The sequence below is a fragment of the Nannobrachium achirus genome (genome assembly GCF_963921795.1).
Source record: "Nannobrachium achirus genome assembly, chromosome: 5".
Classification (NCBI taxonomy): Eukaryota; Metazoa; Chordata; class Actinopteri; order Myctophiformes; family Myctophidae; genus Nannobrachium; species Nannobrachium achirus.
In genome coordinates this window covers 13,585,279-13,602,917 of record NC_137814.1, presented here as the reverse complement: position 1 = coordinate 13,602,917, position 17,639 = coordinate 13,585,279, and the positions used below count along the sequence as shown (strand labels likewise).

The 17,639-nt window shown below is 40.8% G+C and overlaps 1 protein-coding gene across 8 annotated transcripts in view; it reads left to right on the top strand.

Annotated features, from left to right (window-relative positions):
- LOC308285630 (transcriptional repressor p66-alpha-like) overlaps window positions 1–17,639 on the top strand; it is a 45,537-nt gene that overhangs the window by 16,347 nt on the left and 11,551 nt on the right. For 3 of the 8 annotated variants that reach the window (XM_080726447.1, XM_080726449.1, XM_080726454.1), the window contains exons 3-7: window positions 1,973–2,105; window positions 5,263–5,391; window positions 8,080–8,157; window positions 9,521–9,643; window positions 10,451–10,663. In XM_080726447.1, coding sequence (XP_080582573.1) covers window positions 1,973–2,105; window positions 5,263–5,391; window positions 8,080–8,157; window positions 9,521–9,643; window positions 10,451–10,663 — 676 coding nt within the window. The remainder of the gene's footprint in view (window positions 1–1,972; window positions 2,106–5,262; window positions 5,392–8,079; window positions 8,158–9,520; window positions 9,644–10,450; window positions 10,664–17,639) is intronic. The other 5 variants (XM_080726453.1, XM_080726452.1, XM_080726448.1 and 2 more) reach the window with 5 other exon arrangements.

Genomic DNA, 17,639 nt, shown 5'->3' with positions numbered 1-17,639 from the left:
GTAAGATAAGAGCGATATGTAGCAACAACTAAAATGACACGGAGGCGTTCCCAGCTAGAAAGGTATAACAACGTATGGGTGTAACCGGTCTAAATAGGTTAATCATGCCCTTTTCATGCCAGAGTTTGCATTTTAGGTCAAAGTGCAGTCAAGATTGAATGTGGATGGGGCGTCCCTTGCTGCTTGTCACTCCCCCGTTTCCTGTCGGTCGTCTGTCCTATCAATAAAGGCATAAAAAGCCCCGGGGGAAAAAAAATGAATGTGTTCATCTTGGACTTTATGTGATCAGCCTGTCAAGCCTGTTTCCCAAACACTGGGTCGGGACTCGGGACCCAATTTGTATGGGTCCCAAGTAAAAGTCCCAGGCCCTCGGAATATCGAGATTAGCCCGCGGCGGGCCACCCGCTTCGGTGACGCGCAGACAGGGATTTATAGCGTTTTGCGTTTTCATGTGGGCAGAGATGTTTTTTCTACACGGGGCCGTGTGGAGGCGTATAGGTTTCAAAACGAAGTCAGAAATCCCCGGGGATTGTTCAGGTATGGATTAGGCCTTATATTTTACTACAATGTTTTTGTTTATTTATTTATTGTTTCAAAGGGAAAGAGAGATATGGAAGCTAGAGAGAGAGAGACAAATTGTCCAGCTTCTGGTCAAACTCGTGACCGAATGGCGTTTTCATACGTTTTCAAACATACCGAATCTCTTTTTGTGAGCTCGTATTTGACAGCTTGTCTTGCCTCACAATGTAAATTATTTTAATGAATAAAATGTACATGTGTCCTATCTATATGGTAGAGTATGTTAGTCCCTGGTTGTCCCAGGTTCGATTCCTGGCCAGGGCAGCAATGTCGATTTGTGTCCCCTGAGCAAGACTCTTAACCCCTAATTGCTCACCCGCTCCTTGTGGGCAGCTAATCAGCTGGGTTGTTGGGCTGAAAATACTGAATTTCCCTCGCGGAAGAAAATAGGTATCTATCTTATCTTAATACAATATAGGCTAACTTATGCATTTGGGATGGTTGTATGTTTTCTCCCTGCTCTTCTATTAGCCTTATTCACGGCCCGCCCACCTACTTCCGTTTCTCAGTTTTCCCCGGGTGCTGACTTCAATTTAGAAGGGGAAACTATACTGGACTTAAAGCCAACAAATCATTATTTCTAACAGTAAAGTAAATTATAATGCTTTGTGCCGTTTAGTATCTTGTGTTCTTGATCATGCTAGCCGTATTTTATACTTTACTATTCGGAAATTGCATTAAATTTGCGATTTCTGTGCTAACTCCATAGGCTATGGTAGGATTTACCCCTTCAAAATGTGACTTCAGCACCCGTGGGATGCTTAGTGGGCGGGCCGTGAATTGGGCTAATTGAGACACTTAGAGATCATGTCAAAGGTCATGTCTCACCTAGACACGCAGGATATGACACAAAGTTTGACCTGATGGTCAAGATTCAGTTCAAGTTAGGGCTGTCACTATTATGACATTTTACATGACGATTAATTGTCACTCAAATAATTGCGATTAACGATTTAATTGTGTTTTTGTCGTTGACAGTTACATTTCTGTTTGCTTTTAGGCTTTGAAGTTGCACATGGTAGATATGACACATAACCTAAATATACAAAGAAATTACTGATATATTTTGACAACTCTATACTTAAAAAAGAACATTGATAGGGGAAATAGCCGATCTACAAGCTCACAACGCGTCGCGATGCGACATGTTGTGAGCTTGTAGATATGCTATTTCTGACTTAAAAAATATATATTTGAAAATGTTTCAACATGGAAACGATTATGAAAAATAATCACGATTATGTCAAATAATCGCGATTAGACGATTATGTAATAATTGTGACAGCCCTAGTTCAAGTCATTTTCCACATAGGCTAAGCGCTGTAGACTTGTGGGAGGGAATGGCGGTGAAATTCATCAGAATGTGATATGTCCGTGTCTGTCCTGTGTCCAGTAGCGTGAAGAGGGAGAAGCGTCCGCCGTCCCCTGATGATGATGTAATCATCCTATCTGATAATGACTCCTCCCCTAGTCCACCCATGAACGGCTTAAGCCACTTCAGGGAGCTGGATACGGACTTGCTCATGGTAAGACCAACATTCACACACCTGTGACAATAACATGCCTATCGACTTTGCCATACTACTTGAAAGGTGGTGTAAGTTATCTTTGTTTTGATAAAATGGCTCTATATTCCAATAGCAAATAGCAATTATTGCTATTATATTTTATATATTTACAGTATATATGTATTTAATATTTATTCAAGAGTTTATTTACAAGCTACTTTGTAGATTACTATGACCAAACTTACATTAACCAATTAATTACCCTATTATACACTCTATAGACAATGTACAAGCTCACAATGTGCTGCATCGGGGGGGGGGGGGGGGGACACTAAAAACATTGAGTACAAATTGAGTATGAATGAGTACTTTTACTTGGTTAGGTTAAGTGATTTTCTTTGGTTAAAATAAGTGTTAAATATCCCTATGTTCTAATAGTAATCATTGCTATAGAGTGTTTGTTTAGTAACGGGAGTCTCTCCAGCTCTTTATTAAACAGGAAATGTATTTTCAGGATGCCACTTTTATCCAATCATGATAGAGAACTCGGGACAGGATACAGATTAAGTGAGTGAAATCAGAAATGATCACACAAAGAAATTGGCTGACAAAATTAGAACTGTAACACTATAAGAATGAAACTCTTTCTTGATTGGCTGAAATGTTGCAACCCATCTGAAAAAGTTATTTTATGTTTATTAAAGAGCTGGAGACACAGGTTATTGAACAAACACTCTATAGCTATGATTGCGACCGTAGGTCGCATTTACTATCAAACCCTGCACAAAGTGTGAGTGAGTCCGTCAGTCTGTCTGTCACACCTCACACGTCACACTCTTGCCCTGCTCATATCTCCGCAACCGTTGCCCCGATCCATGCCAAATTTTGCACACACGTTCCTTACCTGCCAAACTACAACCTCCAAGGACCCCCGGAGCTCCAGGGACCCCCAGGTCCCTGGAGCCCCAGATGTAAAAAATGTAAGATGTAAAAAATGACCAAATGTGCTAAACTGACCAAATGACCACCCCAACGGGGCTGCTCACGGGGAATTCCCGGGGACCACCGACTCCTGGTGCTCCAGAACGGATGCAAAAGTGGTGGCGCCCCCAGTGGAGGACCCCCTACACTGCAGCTCACATAAAATGCCGTAACCCCGGCTAGGAGCGACCGGGACAGCCGGGGCCGGTACCTATTCGTCCGCCTTGCCAGCGCGGAGACCCCACCCCTCATTTCTCACATGGCCCTCTTCTAGCGCCACCATGAGGCCGATTCTTGCAAAACACATTTTTGGACAATGCTCCCACAATTTTTGCCCTAAAATCACGCAAATCGGTACACAGTATGTCTACACTCATCCCATCAACATGAATCTCTCCCATATAGCGCCACCTCCAGGCCGATTTTTAAAAACACATTTTTGGACACTGCTCCTACAGATTTTGCCCTAAAATCACGAAAATCACTACACAGTATGTCTACACTCATGTCATCAACATGGATCAGGAAGATTTTGGCAAAACACATTTTTGCCCTATTTGTGGAGATAAGTGACCTACGGTCGCTTATCTCCCGATTAGGGAGCCTTACTGGTTATTACTATCACAATATAGAGCTTGTAACCTTTTAACACATCTGGTGCCAACCCCGAGTTTCCCGAGTTTGAAAAGGTACCACCCCTGTGCCAACCCAGAGTTTCCCGAGTTTGGGCAGTTTTTGAAGAAAAAATAATAATAATAAAATAAATATATATATATATATATTTTTTTTTTTTCATTTTCTTTTTTTGGACCTCCAGAAATGTATTAGGCATGATCGCGATCGCGAAATTGCATGTTTAACCCCCATACCAACCCATTCTTTCAAACACGGCAGCCATGTTTGTTTACATCTGAAGAAAACATAATGGCTGATAAATCATGAATGCCTGAACGGATTTCCAAGCGGATTTTTTTGTTTGAAAGCTTTGAACAGTGTGCACACACGTGGTGCATCATCTAGGCATGGGTGTGCACGATCCGTGCACTATAAATTACATGGAAGTCTATGGAGACCATGGCATCGCGGGACATTGAAGAGAAAAAATCACTGCAACTTAACAACAAAAAAATAAAACATTTGTCTTAACCAAGAAATATTACTTAACTACCCTCTTAAAGGGAAAAAGTTATGGAAAAATCACTGCCTTAATGTTTATTTTATTTGAAGGTGAAATATCCTGTAATAAATATACATATATATGTTTTTGCACCACTGATGGTGTCCTTTTTAAGAGCAGTGCAAAGCCATCTTTGAACCGTATTGGTACAAGAAGAAGAAAGTGTACACATTGGGTGCATTCGGATATAGAGCAGTGAGTGCACTGGCCAATTCCAACCGATACGTGAGTGCGCTCCCGGTGCGCATATCCAAACGCACCCATAAAAAGTCACCTCTGTTATCAGTTTTATTTATTTATTTGTTTAGAATTGCTGACACATCACATTTGTGCAGAGGTGAACCCAAGGGTGTGGGACGGTTTCTTTAGCAAAAAATAACGGGAACACACACCTACACAGTTAGCTATGTTGTACAGTGGTTCTCAAAGTGGGGTCCTTGGGGGTGGGGGGGTTCCAGGGGGTCCCCAGCAAAATTGGTTGATGCAGCATCACAATAATCTTAACCACTTTATCATTGGCTATTCAAAAATAGCAGATCTACAAGCTCACAGCGTGTCACTTAGTGCCGCACTGCTGGTACAACACAAAACATTTTCAGATGAGGCTCAGCGGCCAAATACTGTATGTATTAATGTGTGGGTCCTTGGCATGGAAAAGATTGAGAACGACTGATGTAGTATATATCGCCGCTCTCGAGCGGCAACATTGTATGTCCAAAACCGCTAACTTACGACCTACAAGCTCATGTGTTGCAACGGCAGCTTGTAGGTAAGCTATTTTCACTTATTTTTTTGTGTGACGCTGTCATGCGACAAAGCATAAAATAGGAAAGAATAGGAAAAGAATTGGAAATGAAATATTGGACATGCACAACAGCAACATCCTGATGTCAAGACATAGTGTCATGTCTGTCAGCCCTTTCCGTTGACTGTGTGTGTGTGTGTGTGTGTGTGTGTGTGTGTGCGTGTGTGTGTGTGTGTGTGTGTGTGTGTGTGTGTGCGTGCGTGTGCGTGCAGAGGAGCACTCAGGAGGAGCGGGAGCGGATCATCAAGCAGCTGAAGGAGGAGCTGAGGTTGGAGGAGGCCAAACTGGTGCTGTTGAAGAAGCTCCGTCAGAGCCAGATCCAGAAAGACACTCTACAGAAGGTAACCAATCGCACAACAGCACCTCCCAACCTTTTCTGAACCTAATGATACACCGTGTGTGGCTTGCATCTTCTTCAGGGTGTAGCAGTGAAACAAAGAGACACCGAGTGGGCCTAATTTATAGGCGTGTCCCAGTGAGGACCTGCCCTGGGGGCATCTTAAAAAATAGAAATATAAACATGACACAAAAACAAAAAACAGTCATGATCTACCTGCAGTCTGTTAAAGACTTTTCTGAACCCACTTGAACATCTTGAATGTGTTCGCGGCCCACCCATCAGGTGCAAAGGTCCCCTGGTACGAAAAACAACAGCATTTGACAGAGACATTATTATTCATGTAGGCCTATACAATGGCATGTTAAGCGTAGGCCTGTCACACATAAATTCCTTATTTGAGATAATTGCAATTGTTTTTGCATAATCGTCTTAATCTATTCCGTGTAGCAGAAATGACATATCTACAGGCTCACAATGCATTGAGTTTGGCTATATGGCCACTATATCAATATATTTTTGAAGGTATACTGTTATTAAATATGTCAGTCCTTTTCTTTTTATATGTAAAATAATTGTCATATCTGCCCTGGGTAACATTTGTTTTTACGAAGCCTAAAATACAAACATAAATGTGTTTATTATTCATAATTATGTTCCAATGTTCACTGCCAAACAACAAAATTAAATTGTTTAACGCAATTATTTGTGTGACAGTTAATCGTCAAGTAAATGGTATATAAAAGGTGCATTTATATAACGCCTTTGTCCAAGGCGCTTTACAATGATTGTGCGTTACATTCAACCATTCACACACACATTCATACACCGTTGGCGGAGAAAACCAACCTGCTCATTGGGAGCGATTAGGGGTTCAGAGCAGATTCCTGAACGGGTCCAATTTTGACAACCCGCGTCTGCCCCGCCCATTTGATGGTTTTCTCAACCAAATGGTAGAGCACATTTTAAGTCCATATTTCTCAATGCTGAAATTAACTCGACCTCATTCAGCCATCTCTACCATTTGGTTGAGGTGTTTGATGGCCAATAATATCCACCTGAGGGTGCAGTGACTTCACACACCATGCTTTCCAAGTCATGTGACACAGAGGAATCCTGACAGCTTGGCTCTCTCCTGCAGGAATTTCAAAGCTAGGAGGATTCTTTTTACATAATATCATCTCAGAGATGTTACTGAACATGCAATAAAAATAAATCTAATAATGGTAAAATATTTTTTTGAAAACATGCTTTACCAAACGGTAGATGTGTCAGTTGATGGTAAATGTAGTGCAAGTAAAACTAAAGTATTAAAAACATACTATTTACTATGAATAATTACAACTTCTACTCATTCATTGTTGTTATTATGATACATTGAATGTTTTGTCATTATAATACATGCTGAAATAGTTCTAAAAGTAAGATTTTATTCTTGTTTATTAAATATGCTCTACCAAAAGGTTGAGATGTCTGTTAGTGGTAAAAGAGTAGTGTCCAATCAACATACACAGTACACCTGTTCACCTATTCAACCCTACTTATCAAAGTTCAAAATATTATCTAAAGTTCATCATCTGATATTTGTTTTGTCACTAATATGTCAAGAAAATGAAACAATATTTTTCAATTTGCCATTATCCAATCTTCAGATATATGTCCCCAAAATACATGAAAATTATGCATTTCTGCGCATATAATGCATAATTTGCATATTTAAAAATCAAGTTTCAGAAAACTTGTAATACATTTTTGTTTGTTTTAATGTAAGTAATCAACTGGAGAAGTTTCATTTTTATAGCTATCAGTTAAAAATGTTACCCTATTAAATGCACCTTTAACATTAAGGACATGTCTAGGCTTATATTTTGGGGGGTGTATTGTAAAAAAACAAATTGATTCTTGTTATGCCTAAAGGGAATAGAAAATGCAAAGATTTATTTTTTTTGACAGCTTCTTTCTTGGTGCGACCTTCAAAGGGTTAATCAGATCTGTGGACAGACCCACTAGCCGCGATTATATAAGTCTAAATCAGACGACCTCTGCCCGTCAAAAAACGGAACCGTTGCCCGCCCCGCTACCAGCGATTACATGCAGTAAAGTAAATAGCCTACAGACGTGTGTGCATGCGTCCAAATTGCATTGCACTTGATCATCCCTGCATTTTAGTGTTTGCGACGCAATATATATTTACATAAACGCCAGATCGGCTGCCACTCTTGGTTCTTTTAGATAGCCGCTGCCTTTTTAAACCACCCTTGCTATGATGAGAACATGGGCTAACGCAATTCATGCAGCAGTGAAGAACATCCGTATTACTTTGTTTATATGCATGCTGTGATTGTGTGTTGTGTGCGTCCTGCTGCTCACTGTGTGCGCTACTGTGAGGTGGCGTTTGGGAAGAAACAGTGCTCTCTGATTTTCACAATAAAATGTCACCCGGCCACGTTTAGTCCCGTACCGCCTGTTATTTTACGCCCATTTTAGCCCGTCAAACGCGGGTGGACCGTTGCAGGACTCTGGTTCAGAGTCTTGCTCAAAGACACTTCCACATTCTTGGGGAGCCCGGGATCGAGCTGGGAACCCTCCCGTTCCCAATCGACTCTACCTCCTGATCCGCTGCCGCCAAGTAAAATGTGATGATCGTGACAACCCTAATTGAACATTTCCTTTTTTTTTTTTTGCCACCCAGCCCTCAGGCATGTCTGGCTCAGTGGCTCCGCCTCCTCTGATCAGGGGAACCATCACCGGTAACAAAGGTTCCCAGCAGGTCAGTGGATACATGTCACACGTGCACTCACACATGCACACACACACACACATACACTCTCATGAATACATTGGCGTCATCAAACTCCACCGTAGCCCGTAGCACTTGACCTAGTTATGACTACCATGCAGACTTACCGTGGTCATTTCTCATTTTTCCTCGAGCACATGGCAGGTTGTTTAGATGGATGCTAAGTCCATTGTTTACCTGGTATCCTATAGTTTAAATGTACAGATTGATGACTGACTGATGCCAGGTTCTTGGTTTACTGGTACGCCTATAGTTTAGTGAGGCACTACACAGTCCCTCTGCATTTTACATACCGTACGTGTTTGTTTACCTTGCCACTCTGGTCAAGAGAATCTCCTAATTGCCTACATTGTAAATTATACAGGATTATCTTGACCTGACCTTTTTACGGTGTGGCTCTGTAGGAGGAAAAGCCCTTTAGATTCTAGAGTCTACTGGCGGCCTGCGGGCCAAATCTGGCCCACCAACAAAGTTGGAGTGGCCCTCAAAAAAAAATCAAGTGAATTATGATGAGTGTGACGTGAAATGTGAGATTACCATAATCACAGTAATTCCATCACATTCAATAGCTTTTGGGGAGAGAGAGACTCCAGTCACTTCACTACAGAGTGGAGGTGTTTGTGTCTGTGACCAGGTGATGCTAGTTGATGCTCGTTAATGCATCAGAGAAGGCAATTATGTTTCTTCACTTTCAAATAGGTCAACATCTATTCTATGGCATCAAAGCCCAAAGTGTGATGTAGCTAGGCTATGTTCTAAACAACAAAGCATATTTATAGTTGATGCACAGAAATTAGGCACTTTTACATGAAAAGTATGCCACTTTTGCAATGTTGTGAAAATGTGGGTAGCATGTTGTGTCAAGTGTACATGAGATTATAATATCGTGACAGCCCTACCACTGACATCATACTGAAGTCTGGCCACATGAACTCAGAGACCGAGATACACATGAATCCATGCCATTATGAGTCACCATCTTGTTTTTTGCAAACTGAAAAAGCGTAACTGAAAGTTGAAGGGATAGTTCAACCAATAAATAACTTTTTTTTAATCGATTACTCACACCATGCAGACTTAAATTCATGGATATTTTTTTAGTTTTTGTCGCATTCCTAAGCCAATAATTTGATGACCAGCAGTGGTTCCCTATGGAGACAAAGAGTCTTCTCAAATTATTGGCTTAATTAGGAACGTGGCAAAAACAAAACTCCATGAATTCAAGTCTCCATGTGGTGAGTAATCGATAGAAGAAATGTCATTTTGGGCGTGAACTATCAAGTTAACTGTGACTTGTACACATACATTAACAGTGATAATATTACTTGTGTAGCAGATGGTGACAGGCAGGAGTTCAGGCACCGTCATCCCTCCTCCCCTGGTGCGAGGTGGCCAGCAGCTTTCGTCCAAACATGGCTCCCAGATCCTCATGCCTCCTCTGGTCAGAGGGTCACAGGTGAGCCACTGTGTGATCTGTATACCCTTGACATTGTTGTTGCCATGTTATAGAGCTGTGCCATCCTGGCTAAAAGGATTATCCTGATCGCTTAGGGGTGTAAGTGCTCTTTAGTAAACGCAAAATACATTTTCAGGCCGGGATAGCAATTCAAGTCCAACCAGCAGACGAGACAGAACCCCACAAAGATCATCATGTATCACCTTCAGTGTTCCAGTTTTATCCTGGTCCTGTTCTGTTCTCTCTTCTGATTGGCTTTAAATGGTATCCCAACCTGAAATGCATTTTTTGTTTAATAATGAGCTGGAGAGACGGAGACCGCTTTTTCTGAACAAAAACTAGCAATGGTTACCAGTGCTGCAAATGGTGTGTAATGGGCTATGTGGCTTTTATTATTATATATTTTGTTATGATTGTGCCTCGGTAAGAATGGACAAAAATAAGATGTTTGAATGAATTGCGTTTCATGATTTCATAATTGCGGTCTAATATCACAATGTTGGTGTTAATTTATCCATTTGTGTGTTCATTTATCCATTTGTAACTCGTACAAATGTGACACATTGATACACTCTCTGAGTTAGACTAACACTCAGGACTTAACTGCGTGCAGCGATGCACTACTGTACATTGCAGTATACTGTACAACGCTGGAGGCTAATTTGGGTTTCTCTGTCTCTCTCCTCTCTTGGTATCTGTCCATCGCTGCGGTGCCGCTTGCGCTCCTCTGCGGCTGTATGTGTGTCCACCCTTGAACCGTCCCCGGCCTTCCTTCCCTCCCTCCTCCCTGGTCCGTGGCGGTTTTAGCCCATCTCTGTGTCTCCGCAGCAGATCCAGGCCCTCCGTCAGCAGCAGCAGCAGCAGTTGGCTGCGTCCGGGGACTCGGGGGGTCCCCCTCCTCTGCTGCTGGCCCCCCGGGCCTCGGCGCCCGGCGGGCAGAACCAGAGGGGCCTGATCCAGTCGGGGCTCATCCGGGTCGGCAGCGTCGGAAACGCCAGCCTGCTGGTCAACATCACACAGGTGAGGTGTTAGACCTTGCAGTCAGTGGGTATTTTCCCTTTTCTTTGCATTTGTAAGTTAAAGGTGTTACTCTGGTTCACTTTGAGAGCAAAACAAAGAAATGTATAATGTTATGGGGTTCTCAGGACATCATTTAACATCTTGAGAAGTTTATAGTTGCTGCTATTATTTGCACAAGATTGACACATTTTCCAGACTATGGGTTTACTTACTAAACCATTTACACACATCATCGTTAATTCGTAATTCGTTCGTTAATTAAAAGCTCCAGACAGCTCTCTTACAATGTTAATGTGAATTTGCTCTTCATAATATGGGTGTAATACAATTATTATTATTTATTATACTTCATAATATGGGTATAATACAATTATTATTATTTATTATACTTCATAATATGGGTATAATACAATTATTATTATTTATTATACTTCATAATATGGGTATAATACAATTATTATTATTTATTATACTTCATAATATGGGTATAATACAATTATTTCATTGCATTGTTGTGACTCTTGACTCGAGTGGACTCGGTGGGGGAAGAGTCCAAGACCGAGTCAAGACCGAGTAAGAAGGGACCAAGTCAATGGAAATTCGGACTTGAAACCTCTAGTCTAGACGAGTCATTGACTCGAGTACTACAACACTACTAAAAATAAATATAGAGTTTAGAGGCTTCTGCCAGACAGCAACGATGTGTAAATGGCATTGTTCCAGGATAGATTACTTGTTGGGAATATTATGTTCTGTGGTCCAGTTGTGTAAAAACATAAGATATTCCTGCATGGGAGAGATTTTTATGGCGTGGCTCTGCTGGAGGCTAGCAAGTTTCTGTATGACTGTTTTGCAAATGTATGTTGACAATAACATCATTGTCCGTTGTAAACATGGTTTCAGTATTGTTGTTTGTTAGTTTATGTTGAGCCATTTAAACACTTAATCCCTCTATTCCTAGTAAAACGGACCTTATTTATTAAGTTATAATAACTAATTATTTCAGTCTATACCATAACGAGTTGTAAGCTTGTAGATCGGCTAATTTGGGCAAGTATTCCCCCCAGAATAGGGATGCTGGGGTTCAAGTGGTTAGTTGATTGTGGGCAGTCATATGGTGTTCGCTAGCAGCTGTTTTTGGGTTACCAAATGTCTAGGTTTGTTAGGGATAGTCCGTTTTCAAGCTGTGTGTCCTGAGTCCCGACTGTAAAACACTGACATGACCCGGCCGGGTTTCAACATTCACTACCACATTGTCTAGTTATTGACTTGAGCCACATGACTTATGAATGTCCCTTAAGCCCAGATTATAAAAGCACAAAGTGTACAGCATCAGAAGCAACTCTTACTTTTCCTGCTTTACTACTTGCATATTATATCATTCCCGCCTGCCAGTTTACAGAGGAGAACTACAGAGGAAATAACAGATCTAAAAGCTCACAATGCTGTTTGAGCCTGTAGACTTTTATTTTTGCCAATTGTTCGCTTATGACATGGCCAGAATTGGGATGCTATGTTTCGTGTAGTTTAAGTTATGAACCCGATCATCCCTATTCTGGAGGGAACATTTTGCAGAAAATAGCTGATCTACAACAAGCTCACAAGTGTGTTGCACCATGTTGTGAGCACTTAGATTGTCTATTTTCTGCAAAGATATTAGGTGTAGACAAGAGCAGTGGTTCCCAAACCTTTTAGCCCGTGACCCAAAAGAGAGATTAGACATTTTCCCAGCACCAAAACGAGTGAAAATAGTGAAGAAAATCACTACTTCTTAAACATTTGCTTCCTAATTCATGGAATTTCTTAGATTTTTAATTTTATGTATTAATGACATTTTGCTTTTTGGAGAATGTATTTTGAAAATGTTTTGAAATAATAATAATAATAATACAAAAAAAATGTAGGAAACAAAAAATTAAGAGACCCATAAAAATGTGTCTGCGACCCACAAATGGTTCCCGACCCAGTGTTTGGGAAACAGTGGACTAGAGGGGGAGAACAGACCAAGTACAACACCAACTGGGGTGAAGTTTACAAATGATAGAGGGAGCGTTTACAGTATTATGGCAATGTCTTCTGTGCCTCCAAGCAAGGGCGAGTGGTAGAGGGAAGGGAACATGGCTCAGACACTGCAGTCTGTCAGTGCTAGAGCAGATCGGAGGACATTGCAGCAGGTGCAGAAGATCCACTGCAGCCACGTTGGCTACTTGGCCTAGCACAGCTAAACAATCCACCCATGTTAACACACGGTGGGATATATACTGCAGTTAGTTATCTGCATTGCATTAGTATATAGTCTGGCTAGGCCAGGCTAGGGCTGACTAGGCCAGTGTGGTTCTCCCACACTGAGACCCCCAGCTTGAAGATATGTTATTTTCAAAAGTCTTTTTGAATATTTTTGTGGCCAAAAATACATTATTAATTTGGAGGTCCTTGACATGAAAAAGTTTGAGAATCAAATGTAAATGCCTCAACTCCTTTCCAAGAGCTTGTCAGGGTGGGGGGGTCCCAAGTTCACATCTGATTATTTTAGGGAGTCCACAGCCTGAAATGTTTTGGAACCCTTGACTTTTATAGGCTTACTTTTAAAATGCTGTTGCAGAACCGCTAGGGAATTAATCATGATCAGTTTCCACAAGGGGGTCTTTTGCCTTTCATCAGATACACTTTGATTGCTGCGGACTCTCTTCATTGCAGTGTACAGTGAATGGTCTAAAACAAGGTTCCCCAATTAGTTTTCCCCAAGTGCCGAATTATGTCTAGGGTACCAAGCTGAGGACTACAACATTGCAGGGGGGCGACGGCGGCGTTCCCGCTACTCCAGCGACAGTTCAGATATACTATTGTTGTTGCCGCTCTTATACAACCATTATTATAATTACTATTGGTTGTGGTACTAATAATTTAGCCCTGGGATTCTTAAATCCTGTGTTGAGTGTCACACAAGGAGAAAATGCACTCCTTAAAGTTGAAACAAAGTAAGTTAAGAACCAACCAGTCTGCTTGAAAAGTATGCCTCTGTATAACAGCAGCTACTTGACAGTGCAGAGACATAATTGCCTTCCTTTGATGCATTGGTTGACAAGCGGCCGTCAACTAACTAGCTAACATCAGCTGGATACAGACATACACACAGCTGCAGTGCTCTAAAAGTGACTTGTTTCTCTCCAAAAGCGTCTTTCTCTCCAAAAGCGTTTTTCTCTCTGATTGAAAATGCTTAAAGACAGGGTGAAATCAAAAACATGTTTTTCACACTTTTAGAGCATATCTGTAGTGATAATATGGCCATACCTAACACTAGATGCCAAAAAAATAGAAAATAAACACATTTTCTGTATATTTATATCAAAGGTCCCTAAATAGGCCATTCTTAATTACTTCCTGTGAACAGAAATTCGAAAAGTGATGACATAGACAGGTCCGCTTGCATATAAATGAACCTTTGATTACATTTACCTGTTTGTTTCCCATTGCTGGCTCCCATTACTCAGATTTTAAATCCCGTCGCCTGAAGGGCTGGTCCACTCGGATTGGTTCAGAAATACACAGGCTTCCTTTTCAAACTGAAACTTCAAAATAAAATACCCCAAATAATCATTTCATTGGGTCTTTAAGGATTACTATTTTTTGACTGGGCTTGGTGGGGTCCAGGGAGCCCTTGTCTAAAAGGTTAAATGTGCATGCATTTCTATAGCGCCTTTATCCAGAGAGCTTTTCAATGTGCGTTAACATTATGCACAACGATGTGGAGACAACCATGCAAAGCACCAACTTGCTTATCGGTGGCAGACCGCAGTTTAGGCCTTCAATCAGTCTTGCCCAAGGACACTTGAAACTGGGAACCTTTGGGTATCCCAGATTGCAACGATACTTTTTTTGAGTGGACCGCTCACCCCTGGCGGTGGACCACTCGCCCCCAGGTGCCGAACGCTCGCCCCGCCCGGAACACTCACCCACCGGGGCGGAACGCTCGCCCTATGCTTGGTGAGAACAGACTACAGCCAGAACCTCATTGCTACAGCCCAACATTAAGTTGAGAAGTACAGCAAAAAACTGTTTTGACGGTGGTGTGAACCATCTGAATCTGACTATTTTTATTGGTCAAACTCAAGTAAAAATCCCATTTTCTTTTTCTACATTGAAAAAATATATATTTCAAATGATTTTTATTTATTTTTGTAAATATGTTTTAATACATTTTAAAACACACAAACAAACACATCTAAGACATGCCATGAATTAAAAAATAATAATAATTCTAAAGTAGTGAAGATAGTCGATCGCACCACACTGTGAGCTTGTGGATCTGCTATTTTCATTGGTTTGTGTCCTGGGAAAAGGTCTAATTTGTCTTTTGGGTCTTGAGCAAAAAAAAATTGGGAACCACTGGTCTATGGCGACCTTTCAGACATCGCCCGGATCTGCCCCAGGGCGACCGTGATTTGGGCAGACCGTTCTTGTGTTCATAGGATCTACATGCATTGTGCATGCAATGTGCAGCAGTAAGCGATGTGATATTATGTTTAGGCAAGGGTCTGATGTGATGTTAATTAAGTTTAGGTTCTGTTCTAGTTATGGTTCTGTTACATAACCTATGGTTATGTTGAGGCATTCATTTTGTGTAGGCTTATGTTAATTAATAGGCACTGTTAATTAATAGTCACTTAAGACATAAGGCCTACATTTTGTGTGATGTTAATCAATTTGACTAATTTAATAATTCAAATTAATGGTTTCATAATTAAGCACTGTTACAAATGGTTAGGTTTAGGTTAAGTGACTGTTTAGTGTGAATCGTGTGATTACATAAATTCTATGTGAATGTGATCCTTCTGTGGACTGCCCATAAGTCCGACATCTCATTAGTCCTACATTTGTTAGGGTTAGGTTTAGGGTAAGGGTTAGGTTCAGAATTTGTGTGATTGTGTCCCACGCCACGTTTATAAGCTCCGTGTTATCTGGTTTGCATTCGCATAGGCTGCGGCACAAGTTTGATATGACGGATCTGGCAGTCATATGGGGGGGGCGGGTCCCGGTGTTACGCCCAATACAGCGCTTCCTATTTCAAAACACACGTGCACTCGTGCTGCCGAATGTTTTGCTTTTGGTCTGGTCACTAATACTGGCGTAACGTCGTTAACACTTTTCGTGCTTCTTCTTCTGACGTCCGATCCGAGTAAAAAATGGCCTGGCAACTGCCTATCACTAATTTCTTTCGCAGAAAAGATGGTCAAAGGGTTACGGTACGTATGTGTATTGAAAATGTGTTACTGGAAGCGTAGTGTTGTAGTTGCAATTATGCGAGTTCAATCAACTTGTTGCGGGCCGACACGTGCCCTGCATCCTGCGTTGAGGAGCAGTGCGGGGAGGCAGGTTACTTAAGAATTATGAAACAAGATGGGACATGTTCTCGTCTGCAGCGATCTCAATTTGAGATCAATCAATCAATAACCAGTGTTGGGAAAAATGTTTATTTAAAAAAAAAAAAAGTATCGACACTGCAAACTCTGTCTGTTAGGCCTACATGTAAAAGTCCGGAATTAAAAAGGTGCTCAAAAGTAGGCCTACTACAGTAATGGCATCAAAATGTACTCAAACTTCTCAAAGCACCATCAAAACAAACAAAAAAGTACAAAATGTAACAGATCTACAAGATCACAACACGTCGCATCGCGACACGTTTGTAAGCACTACTGACGATGACGATAACGTATTCTGAGAACGTTGAGAATTTCTCAGCATTATCGATTGATTGATTGTGTCATTCGAAATTAAAATACCGACTAACTAGCCTAATAACTAACTAACTAACTAACCAAATGGACCCGTATAAGCGTCCCATAGGCCTACTCCCATTTCTTTACGGTTCTTAACACTAGATCACAATGTTTGTAAACAAACGCACGTCTATGGACGTTTTCACAATATCAAATAAAGTGTCTAGTTTGTCAACCTGTGGATATACAGTAAATATAGACCACTATTATTATTGTATGTATTGAATTATTATTTTTCTCTTATTTTTTTTAAAACAAAACAACAAAAAAACATTGTAGGAAAAGGAAAAAAGGGACCTTTTCTTCTAATAGTCAATAATTCAATGTCATAAGTGTCTTCCATATACTGTATGACACATGAATAAAGCTCGAAGACACTGCTGGTGTTATCTCCCCGGAAACACATGTTTGGTTGTGGAGAGATGTCATGATGATTCAGTCTATAGATTGGGGTTTCATAGAAAAAAGAAAGAGGGGAAAAGGGTATACTTTGACAAATTAAAAGAGTTGAGACTGAAATAAATATGGCCTCATTTATGGGAAATAACATTGTGTCTTGCATGCTGACAACTCTGTGTCATTAGTTTTTATTGATTGATCCATTGAATACTTTATTAACAGTTTGCGAAAAGTACAGAGGTACAGTTGTTATACAATCGTGCTAAAAGATAACACAAAAAACCCTGAGGGTTTGTTTCGACTGTGGGTTTATGTATTCAATTCATTAAGACATATACTGTATTAACTGTAAGCTATACAATCATCAATACTTGGGGCAGTGAAAGTATAACAATGAGGTAATTTCCTTTGGCAAGCCAGAAGAGCAAGCTAGGTCCAGTTGCACATTGCAGACAGGTGCTCTTTTATGGCGGTTTTGAAGGACGACTAGGGAGTCACACTTTTTAATGGCTGGTTGTAGGGTGTTCCGTATTTTGGTGGCATGACAGTAGATTGAACTATCATATAGGGTAGGCCTGTCACCATTATAACATAATCGTCTAATCGCAATTGTCTGACATAATCGCAATTCTTTTCTTATCGTTTCCATGTTGAAAAATGTTCATATATTTTCAAACATTTCAAAAATAGTGGAAATAGCATATCTACGAGCTTGTAGATCGGCTCTAAAGTTGTCCACAAAAACACAATGAAGTTGTTAATCGCAATTATTTTGAGTGGCAATTAATCGCTATGTAAAA